The 22,695-nt window shown below is 47.6% G+C and overlaps 1 protein-coding gene and 1 pseudogene across 1 annotated transcript; both read left to right on the forward strand.

The window, feature by feature from the left end:
* The first annotated feature begins 446 nt into the window (after nucleotides 1-446).
* Nucleotides 447-1,373, forward strand: LOC119923966 (annotated as a pseudogene).
* A 20,002-nt stretch (nucleotides 1,374-21,375) lies between these two features.
* LOC119924003 (olfactory receptor class A-like protein 1) lies at nucleotides 21,376-22,266 on the forward strand. The gene has a single exon (XM_038743123.1). The coding sequence runs from the start codon at nucleotides 21,376-21,378 to the stop codon at nucleotides 22,264-22,266; it is 891 nt and encodes a 296-aa protein (XP_038599051.1).
* Nucleotides 22,267-22,695: the final 429 nt, after the last annotated feature.

Below are 22,695 nucleotides of genomic sequence, written 5' to 3' on the forward strand. Positions count from 1 at the left end.
TTACTGGGTGCAGAGCACTGTACTAAGCACTTGGGAGAGTACAATATAACACAACGTCCCTGCCCACAATGAGGATTCTATCTAGAAGGGGAGACAGACACTGATATCTGTCACTGAAATCTCCCAATCTCCCTCTCTCTGTCTCTGCCCCATCTCTTTGTCTTTCTCCGTGTCTTTCCATTTCTTCTTATTTTTCTCCTCTGTCTCTCTCTGTCTATGCTTCTGTCTTTCTCTTCCTATATCCCTCTTTCTTTTGTTTCAGCCTCTCACTCTCTGACTCTCTTGGTCTCTCTCTCTCTGTGTCTCTCTCTTTCTCTCTCTGTCTCTGTTTGTCCCTCTGCTTCTATGAACTCTCTCATTCAGTCTTTGTGTCTCTCTCTCTCTGTGTTTATTTAATCCCCAGGATATGCCACTGGAATCTCTTCTGTCACTTTGGAATGAAAAGAATGGATGGCAGAGTGCTTGCCTTTGAGATCTTCTCTCTGTTACAGATTGTCTTTGGGGTCTCAGGGAATGTGTTCCTCCTCCTGGTTTATGCACATGTGGTCTCCACCACCCACCGGCTGAATCCTCCGGACCTGATCCTGGCCCATCTTTCCCTGGCCAACACCATGGCCCTTCCCAACCGAGGTTATCCCCGACATCCTGTACGCTTGGGGCCTGAATAATTTCCTGGATGACGTTGGTTGTAAAATCCTCTCATACATTTATGGAGTGGTCCAGGGTCTACCATCTGCACCACCTGCCTCCTGAGCATCCTCAAGGCCATCACCATCTGCCCTAGCACCTCCCAGTGTGCAGGAGTCAAAACCCAATTCCCCAAGTGCATCCTCCCCTCCTGTCACTTCTTCGGGGTCCTCAATCTGCTGTTTGACATGACTACACTGAGAGGTGTCACGGGACCTACCTGGTAACAGCACCAGCACAAATAGGATCATCCTCCTGAAATACTGCTCTTCCATCAGTGTCCGTGCAGACACAACTCTGGTCAATGTAGTGGTGTGCTCCCTCCATGATTTGTTCTTCGTGGGGCTCATGAGTGCGACCAGTGGCTACATGGTGTTTGTCCTGCACAGACACCACCGGCAGGTCCGATACCTCCATGGGCCCGGATGCTCCCCCAAGACAATGCCCGAGGTCATAGCGGCAAAGTGAATCATTGCCCTGGTGACCCTCTTCGTCTTCCTGAATGCAATCACCCTGAGTTTTTTTTACTAAATATGAAGATAAATTCCCCTCTCATTCTTAATAGCCACAAAATTATGTCATTCACTTTTTCAGCTGTCAGTCCATTTTTGAGGATTCGCAGTGACAGGAGGGTAAGAATGTTCTGGAAAATGAATTCTCATATTCCCAACTTGGATCCCTCTTAGGATCTTGGGAAAAGGTGCATGCCTGATGGGGGGAGGGGGGAATCCAGCGATCTGGGGAACAGGATAGTATTGGAACTGGGTTGGTTGGGCTAGAGACACCCTGTCCTGCAAATCTCATTCTCCTGTATGCCCAGAGCATACCCCTGTATACCTGGTACCCAGGTGGTACTTCCATCTCCACTGAGCAGGCTTCCACGTCTGTATGTGTTTGTGACATTGAAGCAGAACTACCTGGGGTCCTGGTACCCTGCTCCAAGTTTCCCCATGGTCATTGACACCAACCAATCCCTGATAATTCTGAGAGTCACTGGTTCGGGGAAGGGAGATAACCCAGAACAGGTGATGCAATCAGTAACATTGGGTGTAAATTCAAGTCTGTCAAGGTTTGCCAGCATTCCCATGGTGCATGGCTTTTCATACAAGGGCCTAGCCAGGGAGTTTGAATACCTCAGTGCAAACCATCCCCACTAGTGCGAATACAAATTCATGCACATGTCTTGCTGGAGGCAGGGCATGCCTCACTATGACTGGTGTCTGTCCAATGCTTATCAAAATGGCAAAGAACCAGAAATGTGCATGACTGAGTTTTTATGGGCAGAATGTGCAAGTATGGAAGAAATTCACTCTCAACAACACAATCCTGAATGCAATCTCAGCACCAGAAGTGGAAATGAGAAGGAGCATGGCTAAGTGGTTAGAGCACAGGCCTTGGAGCCAGAAGACCCTGTGTTCTACTCCTGGCTCTGCCACTTTCATTCATTCATGCAATCATATTTATTGAGTGCTTACTGTGTGCAGATCACAGTACTAAGCATCTGGGAAATAACAATATAACAATAAACAGACACATGCTGGGAGACCTTGGGCAAGTCACTTTGCTTCTCTGAGCCCCAGTTACCTCAGCTACAAAATGGGGTTTAAAACTACGAGTTCCATGCCAGGCAGAGACCTGATTAACTTGTGTGAACCCCAGTGCTTAGTAGGGTGTCTGCCCCATAGTAAGTGCTTAACAAATTCTATAAAAACAGTCTTTGAACAAAAGAACAACTCTACTACCTTTCTCATTATTCTTATTCTTATCATCATCATTTTTATTATTTACTATTATTAGTAGTAGTTGTCATAGTAGTTGTTGGAGCAGTGTAGTAGTAATAGAAGTGATAGTAGCATTTATTGAGCACTTTATTGGTGTATTGTCCTCTACTAGAACCTTAGAAAGTATAGAAAAGGAAAGAGAGACATACCAACTCAACGATCTAACCAGAAAGACGAGTTCAAAACTTTCTCATCACCCATCCTCCTGTCTCTCCCTGCTTCAGTCTATGCTTCAGTCTGTATTTCACCCTGGTGCCCAGATTATTTTTCTACAGAAACGTTCTTGACATGTCACTCCCCTCCTCAAAAATCTCCAGTGATTGCGTATCAACTCCTCACTATTGGTTTCAAAGCTCTCCATCACCTCACCCCCTCTTACCTCACCTCACTTCCTCCTTCTACAGCCCAACCCACACTCACTGCTCCTCTGAAGCTCACCTCCTCACTATACCTCATTCCCGCCTGTCCCGCCGTCGATCCCTGGCCAAGGTCCTACCTCTCACCTGGAAGGCCCTCCCTCCACATATCTACCAAACTAGCTCTCTTCCTCCCTTCAAATCCTTATTGAGAGCATACCTCCTACAGGAGGCCTTCCCAGACTGAGTCCCCCTTTCCCCCTCCTCCTCCCCATTCCCCTGCCCTACCTCCTTCCCTTCCCCACAGCACCTGTATATATGTTTGCACAGATTTATCACTCTATTTTACTTGTACATATTTACTATTCTATTTATTTTGTTAATGATGTACATTTAGCTTTAATTCTATATGTTATGACGACTTGAAACCTGTCTACATGTTTCATTTTGTTGTCTGTCTCCTTCTTCTGGACTGTGAGCCTGTTGTTGGGTAGGGAGCGTCTCGATATGTTGCCAACATGTACTTCCCAAGCGCTTAGTATAGTGCTCTGCACACAGTAAGTGCTCAATAAATACGATTGAATGAATGAATGAATTAATGATGCATACATAGCTATAATTCTATTAAACTATTCTGATGGCACTGACACTTGCCTAATTGTTTTGTTTCGTTGTCTGATTCCCCCTTCTAGACTATGAGCCCATTGTTGGGTAGGGACTGTCTCTGTTTCCCAATTGTACTTTCCAAGTGCTTAGTACAGTGCTCTGCGCACAGTAAGTGCTCAATAAATACGATGGAATGAATGAATTCATGAATAAAAATAGCAGATTATAATCATAATGAAATCCGGGGTCTCCCATTTTAACTCTATTCTCTGTTAGAGTACAATATGATAGTGTTGGTAGATGTGATCCCTAGCCAATAAGAACTACAGTCTAGAGGGGAGACTGGTATTAAAAAAATTACAAATAGGGGAAATGGCAGAGTTTTAAGACATGTACATACCTCTTTGGAGCTGGGTATAGGGTATCAACGTGCTTAAAGGCTACATACCTGAGAGCCTTGATGATGCAAAGCACGATGGAGAATAGGGTTGAAAGGGGCTCTTGGGAGAGCGATGATTATGTAAATAGTGATGCTGACATTGCTGATGATGATGAAGATGAAAATTGATGAGTGAAAGTATTCATACTAGAAATCTTCTACTCGTCTCCCTCCAAACTCAAGCAGAGTTTTCTCATTCATTCATTCATTCATTCAATCATATTTATTGAGCACTTATTGTGTGCAGAGTACTGCACTAAGTGCTTGAAAAGTGCAATTCAGCAATAAAGAGAAACTATCCCTGCCCACACTGAGTTGACAGTCCAGAAGCGGGGAGACAGACATCAAAACCACTAAAGAAGCATCAACACAAATAAATAGAATTATAGATACATACTCATCAAAATAAGTTAACAGGCATCCATATAAATAAACAGAATTATAGATATATGCATATACACACAAGTGCTGTGGGGTGGGGGAGAAGAGCTAAAAGAGGTAGTCGAGGTGACGCAGAAGGGAGGGCGAACTGAGGAAAAAGGGGGCTTAGTCTGTGAAGGCCTCGTGGAAGAGGCGAATCTTCAGTAGGGATTTGAAGAGGGGAAGACAGATTGCTTGGTGGATTTGAGGAGGGAGAGTGTTCCCTGCCAGGGGTAGGACATGGGCCAGGGGTTGACAGCAGTACAGGAAAGATCGAGGCACAGTGAGAAGGTTAGCACCAGAGGAGTGGACTGTGTGGGCTGGGATGTAGAAGGAAAGAAGGGAGGTGAGGTAAGAAGAAGGAAGGTAATGGAGAGCTGTGAAGGCAATAGTGAGGAGTTTTTGTTAGATACGGAGGTTGACAGGCAACTACTGGAGATTTTTGAGGAGGGGGGTGACATTTTCTGAACTTTCTGTAGAAAGATAATCCAGGCAGCCTAGGAAAGTATGGACTGAAGTGGGGAGAGGCAGGAAGTAGGGAGGCCAGAAAGGAGTCTGATCCAGTAATCCAGTTGGGTTAGGATGAGTGATTGTACTAAGAATTTGGATGAAGAGGAAAGGGCGGATCTTGGCGATATTGTGAAGGTGAGACCGGCAGAATTTGGTGACGAATTGGATATGTGGGGTGAATGAGAGAGAGGAGTCAAGGATGACATCAAGTTTGTGAAATGTGAGACAGGAAGGATGGTTGTACCGTTCACAGTGATGGGAAAGTTTGGGAGAGGACAGTGTTTGGGAGAGAAACTAAGGTTCTCTGTCTTGGACATATTGAGTTTTAAGTGGCGGGAGGAGATCCAAGTAGAGATGTCCTGAAGGCAGGAGGAGATGCGAGCCTGGAGGGAAGAAGAAAGAACAGGGGAGGAGATATAGATTTGGTTGTCATCCACATAGAGATGATAGTTGAAGCCATAGGAGCAAATGAGTTCTCAAAGGAAGTGAATGCAGTTGGAGAATAGAAGGGGACCAAGAAGTGAACCTAAAGTTAGGTGTTGGGAGGGGAAGGAGCAGCCCAAGAAGGATACTGAGAATGACCGGCCAGAGAGATGAGGAGAACCAGGAGAGGATGGAATCAGTGAAGCCAAGGTTGGATAACCTGTTAAGGAGAATGTGATGGTCCACAGTGTGAAAGCCACCTGAGAGGTCGAGGAGGATTAGAATGGAGTAGAAGCCATTGGATTTGGCAAGAAAGGGGTCATTGGTGATCTTTGAGAGGGAGGTTTCTGTGGAATGAAGGGAGCAGAATCCAGATTGGAGGTGGTCCAGGAGAGAGTTGGAGGAGAGGAATTTGAGGCAGCGAGTGAAGATGACTGACTCCAGAAGTTTGGAAAGGAAGAGTAGGAGGGAGATGGGGCGCTAACTGGAGGGAGTAGTGTAGTCAAGAGAGGGGTTTTTTTAGGATGGGGAGATGTGAGCTTATTTGAAGGCAATGGGAAAGAAGCCAATGGAGAGTGAGCGGTTGAATGTGGTAGTTACTGAAGGAAGGAGAGACGGGGTGAGAGTTTTTATAAGGTGTGGAGGAATGGAGTCCAATGCGCATGAAGAGGGGGTGACATTTGAGAGAAGGCAAATCTCCTCTGAAGGTACTGCTGAAAGATGGGAAAATACAGAAGGGGCCCAGGAGGAGGCAGAATGGAGGAGGGGGGAGAGGGGAGTTGGGGAGCTCAGACCAGATGATGTTAATTTTCTTGATGAAGTAGTTGGCCAGATCGTTGGAGAGCAAGGCATGGGGGGTGTGAGGAGACAAGGTTCCTGAGGAGGGAGTTAAATGTCCAGAACAGCTGATGGGGGTGATGAGCATGGGCGTCAATAAGGGAAGAGAAATAATCTTGCCGGGCAGAAAAGAGGGCACCGTTAAGGCAAGAATGGAGAAACTTGAAGTGGACAAAGTCAGCCTGATTGTTTAGATTTCCACAAATACCCTTCAGCGACTCAGGCAGAAGAGCGAAGGAGGCAGACAGTGGAGGTGGATCACCTCCAGGACCGTGGGTTAGTGGTGGGAGAGGAACGAAGGAATGGGGAGCAAGTGAGTTGAGTTGAGAGAGGGTGGTGTTAAGAGCATCTATTTCGTCATCAAGAGTGGGTAGAATGGAAATGAAGGCTGGGGGTGTGTGTGATGCGCTGAGAGAGATGGATGAGATGGATGGAAGACAATAATTATTATTATCAGTTTTCTATGTCATGGTAGTAGTAAACAAATGTATTAATCAACTTCTGAGTGCAAGGCACTGTACTCTGAGCTTGGAAGACCTTATTTATGGTGTTCACTGGTTGCTTTTCATGTTTATTAAATACCTATCCTAGTAAGTGCTGGGATAGATACAAAAAATTGGATTAGTCACAGTCTCTGTCCAATAGAGGTCATAAAATCTAACCAATCAACAATATTTTTGAAACACTTATTCTGTGTATTAAGCACTCGTGAGGGTTCAAAAGACATTATCCATGCCTCAAGGAACTCAAGGCCTAGAGGAGGGGGGATGGAGTGGGGTGGTGCGGGGTTGGGCCGGGAAAGTTAGGGGACAGATAATAATGTACATTGCCGATAGAAATAAGAAGGAATGTTGCCATGTACATGAGTTAATTCTTGAGAAATAGTTTAATAAGATAGGTACAAATGTGTACAGTCTAAGAGGGAGGGATGGAAGTTTCATGTCTCCATTTTACTCATTAGGAAATCAAAGTCCAGAGAAGCGAAGTGACCTGCTCTAGGTCACACAACAGGCCAGAGGCATAGCTGGGACTACATCCCGGTTCCTCAGATTTTCAATTCCATGCTCATTCCTCTGGGCTTCAGAGACAAGGACAGGGCATAGACGGAGAAAAGCAGGATAACAATGGATTAAGAATAACTGTAACTATCACTGCCAACAAATCAGTATAATAGGGTTAAAATTGGAAAGTTGGGAAAGAATGAATGACAGTCCAGTATCTGGAATTCTAGGAGACTCATCCTGCACTTGGGAAGCTGATCTGGGCAATGGCAACTTCAGAGAGCCAGTCTCGAGGTGGCTCGTTGCTCCAGGGGACAAGGACCTTGGGGTGGTGGTCAGTTTACCAGAACTCCTCACCCTCGGCTTCAAGGCTCTCCATCACCTCGCCCCCTCCTACCTCACCTCCCTTCTCTCCTTCTACAGCCCAGCCCACACCCTCCGCTCCTCTGCCACTAATCTCCTCACCGTGCCTCGTCCTCGCCTGTCCCGCCGTCGACCCCCGTCCCACGTCATCCCCCTGGCCTGGAATGCCCTTCCTCCGCACATCCGCCAAGCTAGCTCTCTTCCTCCCTTCAAGGCCCTACTGAGAGCTCACCTCCTCCAGGAGGCCTTACCAGACTGAGCCCCCCCTCATCTCCCCCTCCTCCCCCTCCTCATCCCCCTGCCTTACCACCTTCCCCTCCCCAAAGCACCTGTATATATGTATATATGTTTGTACGTATTTATTACTCTATTTACTTATTTATTTTATTTGTACATGTTTATTCTATTTATTTTATTTTGTTAATATGTATTGTTTTGTTCTCTATCTCTCTCTTCTTGACTTTGAGCCCACTGTTGGGTAGGGACCGTCTCTATATGTTGCCAACTTGTACTTCCCAAGCGCTTAGTACAGTGCTCTGAACACAGTAAGCGCTCAATAAATACGATTGAATGAATGAATGAATGAACTCATTCCTAAATTCTGATGAGTTCCCTCCATCTGGAGAAGACAAAAACTCCTATTGGTTACTCCTCTCTACAGCGAATACAGTCTCACCATTGGCCTAAAGGCAATCCAACAGGTTTATGGTTCCCCCTACCAGTCATAATCATAACAATATTTGTTAAGCACTATTTGCCAGTCACTGTCCTAAGTGCTAATGTAGATACAAGGTAATCAGGTCAGACACAATCCCTGTATCACACGGTGTTCACATTCTTAATCCTCATTTTCTAGTTGAGGTAACTGAATCACAGGGAAGTAACGTTGCTTGGCCAAAATCATAGAGCAGACAAGTTGAAGAGTCTGGATTTGAACCCTGTCTTGACCCCACTGCCCATTCTAGGTATCTCCCTATCTCCCTCCTACCCTTCTTTTTCAAACTCCTAGATGAGTCATCCACACGCGCTGCCTCGAATTTCTCAACTACACCTCTCTCCTAGGCCCCCTCCAATCTGGCTTCTGCCCCATACACTCCACTGAAACTGCCCTCTCAAAGGTCACCAATGACCTCCTTATTGCCAAATCCAATGGCTTCTGCTCTATCCTAGTACTCCTTGATCTCTCCGATGCCTTTGACATTGTCGACCATCCGCTTATCCCCCTCCACACGTTATCCAATCTTGGCTTCACGGACTCCATCCTCTCCTGGTTCTCCTCTTATCTTTCTGGCCGTTCATTCTCAGTCTCCTTCACAGGCTCCCCCCTCCTCATCCGCTTACTGTAGGGGTTCCTCAAGGGTCAGTTCTTGGTCCCTTTCTGTTCTCCATCTATACTCACTCCCTTGGTGAACTCATTCGCTCCCACGGCTTCAACTATCTTCTCTACTCTGGTGACACCCAAGTCTACATCTCCACCCCTGTTCTCTCTCCCTCCCTCCAGGCTCGTACCTCTTCCTGCCTTCAGGACATCTCCACCTGGATGCCTGCCCACCGCCATAGGAGCCCGGGATCCCGATCCTGAGAGACCCGCCCGCCATGACAGCACGGGGCCCCTGCTGCTCCCGGTAGGATCCTTCTCCTCCAGACGCCGACGCGAGGGCCAGGGATCCCCTCCCTCCGTCCCCGAGCAGCCTGCTATCGGGCGCCCATGACCCACAGTCGGGCTCCTAGCTGTAAATCGCCCGGACATCTGCAACCCCGCCCCAGGATACCGAGGCCCCCGGGCTGGACCCCCACCCACCCATCATCACTAGACTCACCCCTCGAATCCACCTCCACTCCGTCCAATTAGCCAACTGGGATCGTGGGACATTGTGTCCCCCGCTTCCATTCCACCCCCCCCCCCCCACGCCATAAACGACCTTCTTTGAGGAGCCCCCTCACTTCCTCCTTCCCGGACCGGACATGACTGATGTCCCCTCGCTCCCCTCCCCGGGGAAAAAGACACTTGTTATCACCGAGTTACTCTAACAACAATCCCATTCGCACGTAGTCAGCCCACCCACGCTATTTGGCTGTTTTCTCCTCTTCCCAGGCGTCTCCTCTCCCATGACACCCCTTAACAGTTCCGCCCTACTCCAAAACTGCTGTCCATAGGACTCCATCCTCCACCACCTCAGAGACATTTTTGCCAAGAGCCCCTGGACTCTCCTTGCCATTAGCCTCTTTGATTTGATTTGACAATTCATCTTTCTGCTTTGGGCATCATCTGCCCATTTTGCTTCTGCATGTCAATTGTTAACTGCTCTCTGTGATGTCATCATCAACTTATTTTATTACTGCCATCCCTTGTTAATTGTTAACTATGCTCTGTGATGTCATCATCTACTTATTTTATTATGGCTTCTGAATTATTGTCACTGCATTTTAAACTACCCGCTGCACTGCCATTTACCTTGCTGACTTCACCATGAACTATCAATACCCGTGCTCCCAACTGCCCTTCCCATTCCTCACCTTCCCCTTCCCCTCTCCCACCCAGCTCATTGGCTGCCTTTCCCCCGACCCCTCCCCCGACCCTCTCCCCAGAATCCCTCTGTAGCAGCACCAACCCTCAACCCCTGCCCTCCAACCCCCTCCTTCCCCTCCCCCCGCCCCCACCCCATCTCAGTTCTCCTTTCTCACTGCCACCCCTCTTCCCCCTCTCCCCCCACCAAGCCCGCACCAACTCATTCCAATTCAAACCCTCCCCACCCCTTGCACACTTCCCCTCCCTCCCCTCCCTCCACAGCTGCTGTCAAGTGTGGCCTTTGGAACCCCTGCTCCATTATAGGTAACCTCCATTTCATCCTGGAGCTGTTCCTTTCCAGCTCTCTCCTCCTCTTCGCCCTAACCGAAACATGCCTGACTCTGGATGACACGGTCTCTTCTGCTGCTCTCTCCAGCGGAGACTTCTTCTTCTCCCACTCCTCCAGACTCACCTGAATAGGATGTGTCGGCTTCCTCCGTGTACCCCAATGTCGTTTTTGCACTATCCCTCCTCCTCCTTCCCTTTCCTACCCCTCCTTTGAAGCCCATATTATTCGCCTCAACCACCCCCTCCAGATTCTGAAGCCGTCATCTACCGCCCCCAGGCCCCACCTCCAAATTTTTAAACGATTTTGACCACTCTCTCAACTTTTTTCTCTCCTTTTCCATGTTCACTCATCCTCGGAGACTTCAACATCCACATGGATGTTCCTGGTGACTCCTCTGCCGCCACCGTCTATCTCTCCTTGATGCTGTGAACCTCCTACTCCACTCCACCTCACCCACTCATCAACTTGGTCACGCTCTCGACCTCATCATCTCCTAGCGCTGCACTATCTCCACCATCACCGACTCTGAAATCCCTCTCTGATCATAGCCTTCTCACCTGCCTCCTCACTCACACTCCTCCCCCGGTAAATCTATATTATTACCCCACAGAGATCTCTGCTCTCTCGACTCCATCCATCTTTCTCAGAGCATCACGCCCCATCTTGCCTCCCTATCCTCTACCCAATCTTGATGACCAGATTACTGCTTTCAACTCCACCCTCTCTATTCAACTCAACTCGCTCACTCCACTTTCCCTTCTACGCTCTCACACCACTAACGCACAGCCTTGGATCGCTCCCACTGTCCGCCTCCTTCGCTCTTCTGCTCGAGCTGCTGAACTCTGCTGGCGAAAGTCTAAACACCAAGCCAAACTTGTTCACTTCAAGTTTATCCTTTCCTGCCTTAATTCTGCCCTCTCCTCTGCCAGGCAAAATTATTTCTCCTCCCTTATTGACACCCATGCCAATCATCCCCGTCAGCTTTTCCGTACATTTAACTCCCTTCTCAGGCCCCCTGTTCCTCCCCCTCCTGTATCCCTCACCCTCAACAATCTTGCCTCCTACATCATTTGTAAAATTAACACCATCAGGTCTGAGCTCCCCAAAGTCACCCCTCCCTCTTCTTCATCTTCCCTACTCTCAACCCTCTCCTCGTTTTTCCTAGTAGTATCTTCAGATGTGATCTCCTCCCTCTTCTCAAGTGCCACCTCATCCACCTGTGCTTCGGACCTCATTCCCTCTCATCTTATGAAATCTCTTGCCCCTTCCCTCCTCCCCTCCTTAACTTCCATCTTCAACCGCTCACTCTCCACTGGTTCCTTCCCCTCTGCCTTCAAACATGACCTCGTCTCCCCCATCCTAAAAAACCCCTCTCTTGGCCCCACTGCCCCCTCTTGTTATCGCACTATCTTCCTTCTACCGTTTCTTTCCAAGCTCCTAGAACGATTCGTCTACACTAGTTGCCTCGAATTCCTCAACTCCAAATGTCTCCTAGAACCCCTCCAATTTGGCTTCCGTTCCAGACACTCCACCCAAACCGCCCTCTCAAAGGTCACCAATGACCTCCTTCTTGCCAAATCCAATGGCTCCTACTCTATCCTAACCCTCCTCGACCTCTCAGCTGCCTTCGCCACTGTGGATCATCCCCTTCTCCTCAACACGCTATCCAACCTTTGCTTCACAGACCCCGTCCTCTTCTGGTTCTCCTCTTATCTCTCCGGCCATTCATTCTCAGTCTCTTTGTGGGCTCAGTTCTTGGACTCTTCTGTTGTCTATCTACACTCACTCCCTTGGTGAGCTCATTCACTCCCACGGCTTCAACTATCATCTCTACGCTGATGATACCCGAATCCACGTCTCCGCCCCTGCTCTCTCTCCCTCCCTCCAGGCTCGTATCTCCTCGTGCCTTCAGGACATCTCCATCTGGGTGTCTGCTCGCCATCTAAAACTCAATATGTCCAATACTGAATTCCTTATCTTCCCAACCAAACCCTGTCCACTCCTTGACTTTCCCGACACTGTAGACGGCACTACCATCCTTTATGTCTCACAAGCCGCAACCTTGGTGTCATCCTCGACTCCGCTCTCTCGTTCACCCCAAACATCCAACCCATCACCAAAACCTGCCGGTCTAACCTCTACAACATCGCCAAGATCTGCCCTTTCCTCTCCATCCAAACTGCTACCTTGAGCCCGTTATTGGGTAGGCATCATCTCTATATATTGCCGACCTGTACTTCTCAAGCTCTTAGTACAGTGCTCTGCACACAGTAAGCGCTCAATAAATACGATTGAATGAATGAATAAATCTCTTATTTTATCCCGACTGGATTACTGCATCAGCCTCCTCTCTGATCTCCCATCCTCCTGTCTCTCTCCGCTTCAGTCTATACTTACAATCCTTACTTATATACTTACTTCACTCTGCAGCCCGGATTATCTTTGTAAAGAAACGCTCTGGGCATGCTACTCCCCTCCTCAAAAATCGCCAGTGGCTCCTGTCAACCTACGAATCAAGCAAAAACTCCTCACTCACGGCTTCAAGGCTCTCCTTCACCTAGGCCCCTCCTACCTCACCTCCCTTCTCTCCATCTACAGCCCAGCCCGCACCTTCTGCTCCTCTGCCACTAATCTCCTCAGTGTGCCTCGTTCTCGCCTGTCCGCCGTCGACCCCCGGCCCACGTCCTCCCTCTGGCCTGGAATGCCCTCCCTCCGCACACCTGCCAAGCTAGCTCTCTTCCTCCCTTCAATGCCCTACTGAGAGCTCACCTCCTCCAGAAGGCCTTCCCAGACTGAGCCCCTTTTTCCTCTCTTCCCCATCCCCCTGTTCTACCTCCTTCCCCTCTCCACAGCACTTGTATATATTTGTAATGATTCATTACTCTATTTATTTTACTTGTACATATTTACTGTTCTATTTATTTTGTTAATGATGTGCATTATAGCTATAATTCTATTTATTCTGACGATTTTGACACCTGTCTACATGCTTTGTTTTGTTGTCTGTCTCCTTCTTCTAGGCAGTGAGCCCGTTATTAGGTAGGCACCATCTCTGTATGTTGCTGACTTGTACTTCCCAAGCGCTGAGTACAGTGCTTTGCACACAGTAAGCGCTCAATAAATACGATTGATTGAATGAATAAATGAATCTAAAACTCAACATGTCCAAGACTAAGCTCCTTATCCTCCCTCCCAAACCTTGTCCTCTCCCTGACCTTCCCGTCACTGTGGACGGCACTACCACCCTTCCAGTCTCACAAGTCTGCAATCTTAGTTTCATCCTTGACTCCGGTCTCTCATTCACCCCACACATCCAATCCGTCACCAAAACCTGCCGGTCTCACCTCGACAACATCGCCAAGATCCTCCCTTTCCTCTTCATCCAAACCGCTACCTTGCTGATTCAATCGCTCAGTCTATCCCGACTGGATTACTACATCAGCCTCCTTTCTGATCTCCAATCTTCCTGTCTCTCCCCTCTTCAGTCTATACTTCACTCTGCTGCCTGGATTATCTTTGTACAGAAAGGCTCTGGGCATGTCACTTCCCTCCTCAAAAATATCCAGTTGTTGCCGATCAACCTTCTCATGAAGGAAAGCCTCCTCCCTCTCGGATTCAAAACTCTCCATCACCTTGCCCCCTCCTACGTCACCTCCCTTCTCTCCTTCTATGGCCCAGCCAGCACCTTCCACTCCTCTGCCGGTAACCTTCTCACTGTGCTTCGTTCTCGCCTGTCCCACCGTCGAGCCCCGGCCCACGTCCTTCCTCTGGCCTGGAATGCCCTCCCTCCACACATCTGCCAAACTAGCTCTTTTCCTCCCTTCAAAGCCCTACCGAGAGCTCACCTCTTCCAGGAGGCCTTCCCAGACTGAACCCCCACCTTTTCCTCTGCTCCTCCTCCTCCCTTTCCCATTGCCCGCCTCCCTTCCTCTGCCCTACGCTTTTCCCCTCCCCCCAGCACTTGTGTATATTTGTACATATTTATTATTCTATTTATTTTATTAACGATGTGCATATAGCTATAATTCTATTTATTCTGATGGTATTGACACTTGTCTACGTGTTTTGTTTTGTTGTCTATCCCCCTCTTCTAGACTGTGAGCTCACTGTTGGGTAGGGACCGTCTCTATATGTTGCTAATTTGTACTTCTCAAGTGCTTAGTACAGTGTTCTGCACATATTAAGCGATCAATAAATAAGTTTGATTGAATGAATGAATGAAAAGCTTCTTCTGTCTCCTAGTCTTGTGCTCCATCTACTAGGCCACGCTGCTTCTCTATCCACACTATTCTCCCACTTCACACCAGCTTGCACTTTTCATTCCTCTCAAGCCAACCTAGTCACCGTAATTCATGCTCATCTTTCCTGCCTCTAACCTCTTACTCATGTCCTCTCTCACCCTTAGAACTACCTCTCCCTTCACATCTGGTAGACTTCAGACCTCCCTTCCTTTAAAGCCTTACAAGCACTACGCTATTTCACACTTAAGATAACAGATTGAAAAAAAAAACAAAAACGGCAGTTGCATGTAAAATTATACCTGTTCTTTGATTCTGCATTTCCAGTGAGATGCATGTATGATTCGGATGGTCTCCAAATTTTATTCTGCAGAATAGTCAGACACCACACCTCGTGAGGAGGTCAGTGTAAGAACCCAAAGAAACGTTTTAGGTTACATTTATACCCAAACAATCTCTCCCTTTCCCCTACATGCATTTTGCCATCTCTAACATAGGCATCCTGATTCTCAGATATAATTATCTAAGGTGCCAGGGCTTGTTGACACACTCAGTGGTCAGCAATACAATTTGGCCACTTACAAAGGACTCACTAAACCAGAGGGATTCCCTTTTAACAATTCAACTAGAGGAGCAGGATTTACTAAATCAGAGGGATTTTATATTAGCAATTTGACTCAACGAGAGGGATCTCATATAACAATTGCTCCACCGAAAGGTGTTATTTCAGGCAAGGGCTATGTTTCTACCCCTGAAGCTGCAGCACCTTGGCTCACATATGGCAGTTCCATTGCATTGCTTTCCGCACAGTTTGCAAGACTATAGAAGGCATGAAATACTTTGTATGTGGTTGAAGATCAACCACATCCTGACACCAATTGTCATCTGTTATTCTTTACCCTATTTCCTAATCTCAACTGGGATCTCGGTTGAAATCTTCTAAAAACCACTTAGTCGTTACCCGTTCTTAAAGATACACACTCCTCTTGTCTACAGCTCCAAGAGCCGAGGGCCAAACCTAATTCAGGGAGAGGGTGGGATGGAGGGGCAGGGAGGAAAGGGGAAGAGAGAAAGGGTAGCAGAGGGAAAGGGAGAAGGACAAGAAGTGGGGGAAGAAAAGGACGTGCAGGTACAGCCCTGATGATACCACGTCCCTCCATGGGCACTTCTGTTGTGTTAAATGAAATGAGGTAATTGCGGGGAGAGAGCTGGGCTCATCTTGTCTCAGATTGGTGGGCAAGAGAGAGGGGAGTTTGAGAATTTCAAGAGATGTCCCAATCTGAGTGTCTGGATTAGAGCTCAGCGAGTCACACACTGACACCTTCCTTCCCCCCTTCCAACCACAAACACACTAATCACTCCCTCAGGGAGTGGAGAGATGAGGAAAACTGCTAATAAATGCTGCCTCAGCCTTGTCCCGACAGAGTCTCACTGTCCATGAGCTGTCCTTCTGGGCTGGATTCACAGGTGGTGCGGGTAAGTAAGATAAAAATGACAAATGGCATTTTAGAGAGGTGATCCAGGCAACAGACTGAAATAAGGACTAGAGTGGGAAGAGTGTGGAAGAAAGAACACCAGTAAGGAGGGGGATACTGTAACAATCTCCTCACTGGTCTCCCTGCCAGCACATGTAACTTGTACACAGAAACACACACACACACAATTTTGTCCTTGGTATTCGAAGATGTTACTGAAGGTGTTATTCGTGTGCAAGCGAGTGTGAAAAATCTAAGGGAACAGCCACAGTCCTGGCTGCATTATCCATGCAATCTGTCCATCTGTGGTATTCACTGAGAGATTACTGTATGCACAGGACTGTGCTAAGCAGCTGGGAGAGTGCAGTACAATAGGGTTAAGCACTTGAGTCTAGATTGCACTAAGTGTTTGGGAAAGAACAATAGAAATAAATATTCACAATAGTCTAGTTATGCAAGACTGCCTGTTGTGTTATTTGTAGCTTGCAGCATCTGAGCTGTTTCTCCTTCCCCTCGTACTTTCATGCTCCTAAGAGAGTCACTGCTGCAAAACTCCATTCCTAATCACAGTGCAATATGCTGGTCTCTCTAAAGCTACTGATTCTCATCTGGGTTTTAGTATGATACGAGGCTTTGTTTTATGATGCCCTTAAACAGTCTCCTCTGCCCTCCTTGGGTTCTATTTTCAATTTCAGCCCTCCAGGTAACAGTTGTTTGGGTATCCTGCTGCTGGTCAGTCTTCTCCGTGCCCCCTTCCCCAGAACAGTGGGGTCACAGTGAGCATAGCTTCAATGCTTGGGAGACTGACTTCCTTCCAGGTCTCCGTTGCCCATGATACTGCCTTGATATATAATGTCGATAATATGAATCAGAATGTTGTCAGTGGAAATGCTCCTGATGTCTTTAGTGGTAGGACATTCAGACAGCAGTCTAGACAGGGTATGAAAAGTGTCTGCACCAGCATGCTGTCTATTTGCATCATGAGAAAGCAGTTGATCTGGGAAATATTTTGAGAAACATCCAAAGGGATTTAGCCACAGACTGAATGTATGAATGGAAAGAGAGAGAAGTCAAGGATGATACCAAAGTTTTCGGTGGGATGACAGTGTTACCAAGCATAAAGGGAACGTTAGGAGAAGGGGTGGCAATGGAAAAGAAGGTGAAGAGTTTAGTTTTGAACATGGTGAGCTTGATGCCTCAGTGGGTAATGCCTGTGGAAATGACTTGGAGAGAGGGGGAAATCCAAGATTGTAGCAGACGAGAGAGGTCAGGGTACGTGGGACAGAATTGGGAGAAATCCGCGTGAAAACTCCAATAAGCACCTGGCATAACTGAACTGGAACCCATGTCCTCTGATTCCAAGGTCGAGGCTCTTTCCTCTTGCCATGCTGCTTCTACGCTAGACTTCCATTTTCATGTTGGATGGAACAGTCAGACATAGCAGAAAGAGGTCCACAGGTCAGGGATACACAAAATTCAGACAACCCTCATTAGGTGAGAGGGTCGGGCTATTTGGAGTTCTATGCTGGCACTAAAGGCGGGGCCTACTTGAGCCCCATTTCAGGCCAGCAAGGCTAGGGACAACCCTCTATGTACAGCGTGATGATAATTTTAACAATGATACAGTTATAATAATAAAGCTCCCAGTTTGCCCAGTCCTATTGTTAACTCAAGCTGTTGTCAATCAGTGGTATTTATTTAGTGCTCACTATGCAGAACACTGTACTAAGGGCTTGTCTCGACGTATCTCACAACATCCACTCTCAGCATCTCTGTTCAGTTGTATTTTCGACTGCCACTTTACAGGTGAGGACATGGATGTCCAGAGAGGTGTAGTGGTTTGCCCAAGGTCACCCAGCAAGCACGTGGCAGTGCCGAGACAAGAATCTGGGTTTCCTGACTCCTAGACCCGCTCACTTTCTACTAGACAATGGGGCTTATAAGGATAATATTTATTAAGTGGTTACTATGCACCACCCTCTGGGGTAGAAACAAGATAATCAGATTGGACACAGACCCTGTCCCCTTTTGGGCTCAGAGTCTAAGAGGGAGACAGATGAGGGAACTGATCCCCATTTAACAAGAGAGGTAACTGAGGCACAGAGAGATTCTGTGATCTGTCAAAGGTCTCACAGCAGGTAACTGGCAGAAGCTGGGTTTCCTGACTCCTAGTCCCACCTTTGGTCCACGTGGAAAATTTCCAACTATGCCTGGAGGAGAAAGTCCTGGTGTCCACCCTTCGCCCAGTGGCCGATGTTCACCCATCAGCACCTGCAGCTCCCCTGGGTCCTCAGGTCCAGGGAAAAAGTGGGGATGAGACAATCTGGCACCAGACAGCCAGCAATGGTGGAGATGGGGGGGTCAAAGGTGGTGAACCATCTCATAGAACATCACTGGCATCAGTGAATGACGTGAAGTCAGCAATAATGTAATAATAGTAATGATAATAATAACGATAATAAAAAGAGTAATAGTGATAATGATAACCCCCTCCTACCTCCCCTCGCTTCTCTCCTTCCCGACGCACACTTTGCTCCTCTGGCACTAACCTTCTCACTGTGTCACCCTGACTTGCTCCCTTTGCTCTTTTCCCTTCTCCCCACTCCACAGCACTTATGTATACTCCTGCAATTTTGTTATTTATATTGATGTCTGTTCATTTGTATTGATGTTTGTTTCCCCTGCTCTAGACTTTGAGCTCGTGGTGGGCTGGGATTGTCTCCATTGCTGCACTGTACTTTCCCACGCGCTTAGTACAGTTCTCTGCACCCAGTAAGTGCTCAATAAATATGAGTAAATGAATAAATGTTTCAATCAAGTATTTGTTCTAAGCCAAGCACTGTTTTAATAGCAGGGTTAGACAGAAGATAATAAGGTTGGACACGATCCCTGTACCACATAGGATTCACAGCTTACAGAAGAGAACAGATATTTAATTCACATTTTGCAGATGGGGAAATTGAGGCCCAGATAAATTAAGCTATTTTCCCAAGGTCCCACAGCAAACATGTTGTGTAGCTGGGATTAGAATCCCTGTAAATCCCCACTCCCTGCACCTGGCTCATCTTGCCCCATCTCCATGCCTTCCCCTTTTATGCTTTATCCCTGCCATACTTTCCCTTACTTCCTCTCCCTTTGCTCTCTCTTGGCTCCTATCCTTCTTCCTACTCTCCCTTTCTAATCTCTCTCCTTGTCCTTTCTCTCTTTTTTCCCATGACCCCTAATAATAATAATAATAATGATGCCATTTGTTATGCACTTACTAGGTGCAAAGCACTCTTCTAAGCGCTGGGAGGATACAAGATGATCACGTTGTTCCACGTGGGGCTCACAGTCTCAATCCCCAATTTACAGATGAGATAACTGAGGCTCAGAGAAGTTAAGTGACTTGCCCCAGGTCACACAGCTGACATGTGGCAGAGTCAGGATTAGAACTCATGACCTCTGACTCCCAAGCAAGTTCTCTTTCCACTGAGCCACGCTACTTCTCAGGTAGCAGAAGCACCGTAGAGGATGGTGCTTCTCTGCTTCTCAGATAGAGAGACCCTTCTTTCTATCTCATCTTCTCCCTTTTCTCTTTATCTCTTATTTCTTTCCCATCCTGCCCCTTCTCTCTTACTCCCCCAGGCCTGTCTCCCTTTCTCCACCAGTCAATTCTCCCTTTTCTCCTTTTCCCTTTCCATTCTCCTTTTCTTTTTTTTTCCTCTACCTTTCCCACCCCTTCTAAACCCAGCTTCCTTCAGTCTTTCTGGTCTCACCCCCTGGCCACCTACTGGGAAATGCAGGCAGACCACAGAGCTTTTCTTGTTCCCCAAAAGCCCATCCAGCTGTAAGCCCACCCTGAAGCCAGCCAGAATTTAGACCATGTCTCCTTCCTGCCCACGACAGGGCTGGCCTCAGTGACTGAGCATACTCAGTGAGCTCTCTCTCTTTGGTGTCCAAGGGTCACTATTCATCACTTTTCCTCCCTCCACTCCGCCATGGAACCCAGGAGGTTGAGCGGAGAAGTGGCCAGTCTCAACTCGCACACATAGTGGTCACTTCGGATTTCACAGTATCCAACATCCCGAGGGGAGAGACTGAAAGCCCCTCAGGCCTCCTCCCATGTCTCCTTTACATTTTCCCAAGGGTACCATGGGTATCCTGTCTCATCTTTCCTGATTCCAGTCTGAAGAGTTCCAGGACTTTCTTGCTGAACTGGGGGCACATTTCCAGCATTGTCTTTGAGAAGACTAAATTGGGACAAAGTGAGATCTGGGAACCTTCTGAGTTGTTTGTGTAACCTTTCCACAAGAAAATATGTTTATCTGGGGTCTATGTAGTTAGTAGTCCTGAAATCAACTAGGCATTCAAATTAATTAATCAAAGTTTCTGTTTCACTCTTCCTCTCTCTGTCATTCATGATCTCTCTCTACCTCTCTCACTCTCAATCTCTCCACTTTGTTTCTCTGTCATTTTCTGACTGTCTCTCCAGCTGTTTGTCTCTGTCTCTCTATATATCTGTCTCTCTACTAAGTCTTTCTGACTCTCTTCCTGCTTCTGTCTTTCCATTTCCCTCAGTTTCTCTCCCGGTATCTCTGTCTGACACCTTCTCTGTTTCTCTCTATATCCATCTGTCATACACTGTTTCTGTCTCTGCTTCTGCCTCTTTTCATACATATAAAAATGTATTTATTTACTTTGATACACTTCTCCCCACTGGACTGTAAGCTTGGTGTGGGCAGGGAAGTTATCAACTATATTGTATTCCCCCAAGTGCTTATTACAGTGTGCTGCAAGTATGTGTTCAATGAATACCACTGATGGATTAATTTCTGTCCCTCTCTACCTCTCTATCTCCATCTGTCCCTCCTTCCCTCCCTGACTTCTTTCTCTTATCTATGACTCTTTCTGTCTCTCTTTGACTCATTTTGTCTCTTTCTGACCTGGTTTCACTCTCTCTCCACCTCCTGCTTCTGCAATTCTGCCTCTCTGACTGTCTGAGGGGAATGAGCTCACATGGTAGAGCACTCACTTGGCATGCCAGAGGGAGCGGGATTGTTGCCTTCATTCTCCACGTGGACCCATTTCCCCCATCTAGACTAAGATCATTATGGGAAGAGAACATATCTCCTAATTCTGTTGTAGGGTACTCTCCCAAGCACGTAGTACTCAACAAATTCCATTGATTGACTGATAGTTGGATTTCTGTCTCTCCATCTTCCCCCGCTTCTCTGCTCTTCTCTCTCTTTCTGACTCTTTCTTTCTCTGTCTCTTCCTTTACCTCTGTCTCTCTCTGACTCTCTCTCTCTGTCTCAGTGTGTATATATCTCTCTCCCCTGTTCTCTTGTTTCCTAGGTTGTGCTACTACAGGTCTCTTCTGATAGGGTAGAGAGAAAAGAATGGATGTCAGTGAGCTTGTCTATGGGACCCTCTTTCTATTACAGATTGTATTTGGGGTCTCAGGAAACATGTTCCTCCTCCTGGTTTATACACATGTGGTCTCCACCAGACACCAGCTGAATCCCCCAGATCTGATCCTGGCCCACCTGGCCCTGGCCAACACCATGGTCTTTCTCAGCAGGGGGATCCCCGACATCCTGTCAGCTTGGGGGCTGAGGAATTTACTGGATGATGTTGGGTGTAAAATCCTCTTATACCTCTACCGAGTGGCCCGGGGACTTGCCATAAGCACGACCTGCCTCTTGAGCATCTTCCAGGCCGTCACCATCAGTCCCCAAAACTCCAGGTGGACAGAAGTCAAAACTCAATTACCCAAGTACATCGTCCCCTCCTGCCTCTTCTCCTGGATCCTCAATCTGCTGATTGACATGAATACACCGATGTTGGTCACGGAACCCGGAAACAGCACCAGCATAAATAGAGTCAACCTCCTGAAATACTGCTCTTCTATCAGTGTCAGTGCAGCCACAACGCTGGTCAATACAGTGGTGCTCTCCCTCCGCGATATGTTCTTTGTGGGACTCATGAGTGCAGCCAGTGGCTACATGGTGTTTGTCCTGCACAGACACCACCGGCGGGTCCAGCACCTCCACGGGCTCAGCCGCTCACCTAGGACAAGGCCCGAGGTCCAAGCAGCCAAGAGAGTCATTGCCCTGGTCACCCTCTATGTCTTACTGTATGGACGGGATACAATCACCCTGAGTTTATTATTTCATATGAAGAAAATTTCCCCTCTCATTCTTAGTAGCCATAACATTATGTCCTTCACGTTCTCAGCTGTCAGTCCGTTTCTGATAATTCTTAGTGACAGGAGGGTGAGAATGTTCTAGAAAAGGCATTCTCATATTTCCAACTGGGATCTCACTTAGGGTCTTAGGAAATGGTGCATGTCCAATGGGGAATGGAGGATTCAGGGATTTGGGGAACAGGAGAGTCTTGGAGCTTGGCTGGAAGGTTTAGAGATACTCTGTCCTGCAAGTCTCATTCTCCTGGATCCGGGAGGCCTTCATATTCACTAAGCTGGCTTCTATGTCTGGATCTCCATCACCTCGTCCCCTCCAACCTCACCTCTCTTCTCTCCTTCTACAGCCCAGCCCGCACACTCTGCTCCTCTGCCGCTAACCTCCTCACTGGGCCTCATTCTCTCCTGTCCCACCATTGACCCCCGGCCCACGTCCTCCCTCTGGCCTGGAATGCCCTCCCTCCGCACATCCGCCAAGCTAGCTCTCTTCCTCCTTTCAAAGCCCTACTGAGAGCTC

The sequence above is a fragment of the Tachyglossus aculeatus genome, unplaced genomic scaffold, assembly GCF_015852505.1.
Source record: "Tachyglossus aculeatus isolate mTacAcu1 unplaced genomic scaffold, mTacAcu1.pri scaffold_75_arrow_ctg1, whole genome shotgun sequence".
Classification (NCBI taxonomy): domain Eukaryota; kingdom Metazoa; phylum Chordata; class Mammalia; order Monotremata; family Tachyglossidae; genus Tachyglossus; species Tachyglossus aculeatus.

Excerpts from the sequence above, each read along its gene's own strand:
- LOC119924003 (XM_038743123.1), top strand. The coding sequence starts at position 21,376 with ATGGATGTCAGTGAGCTTGTCTATGGGACCCTCTTTCTATTACAGATT.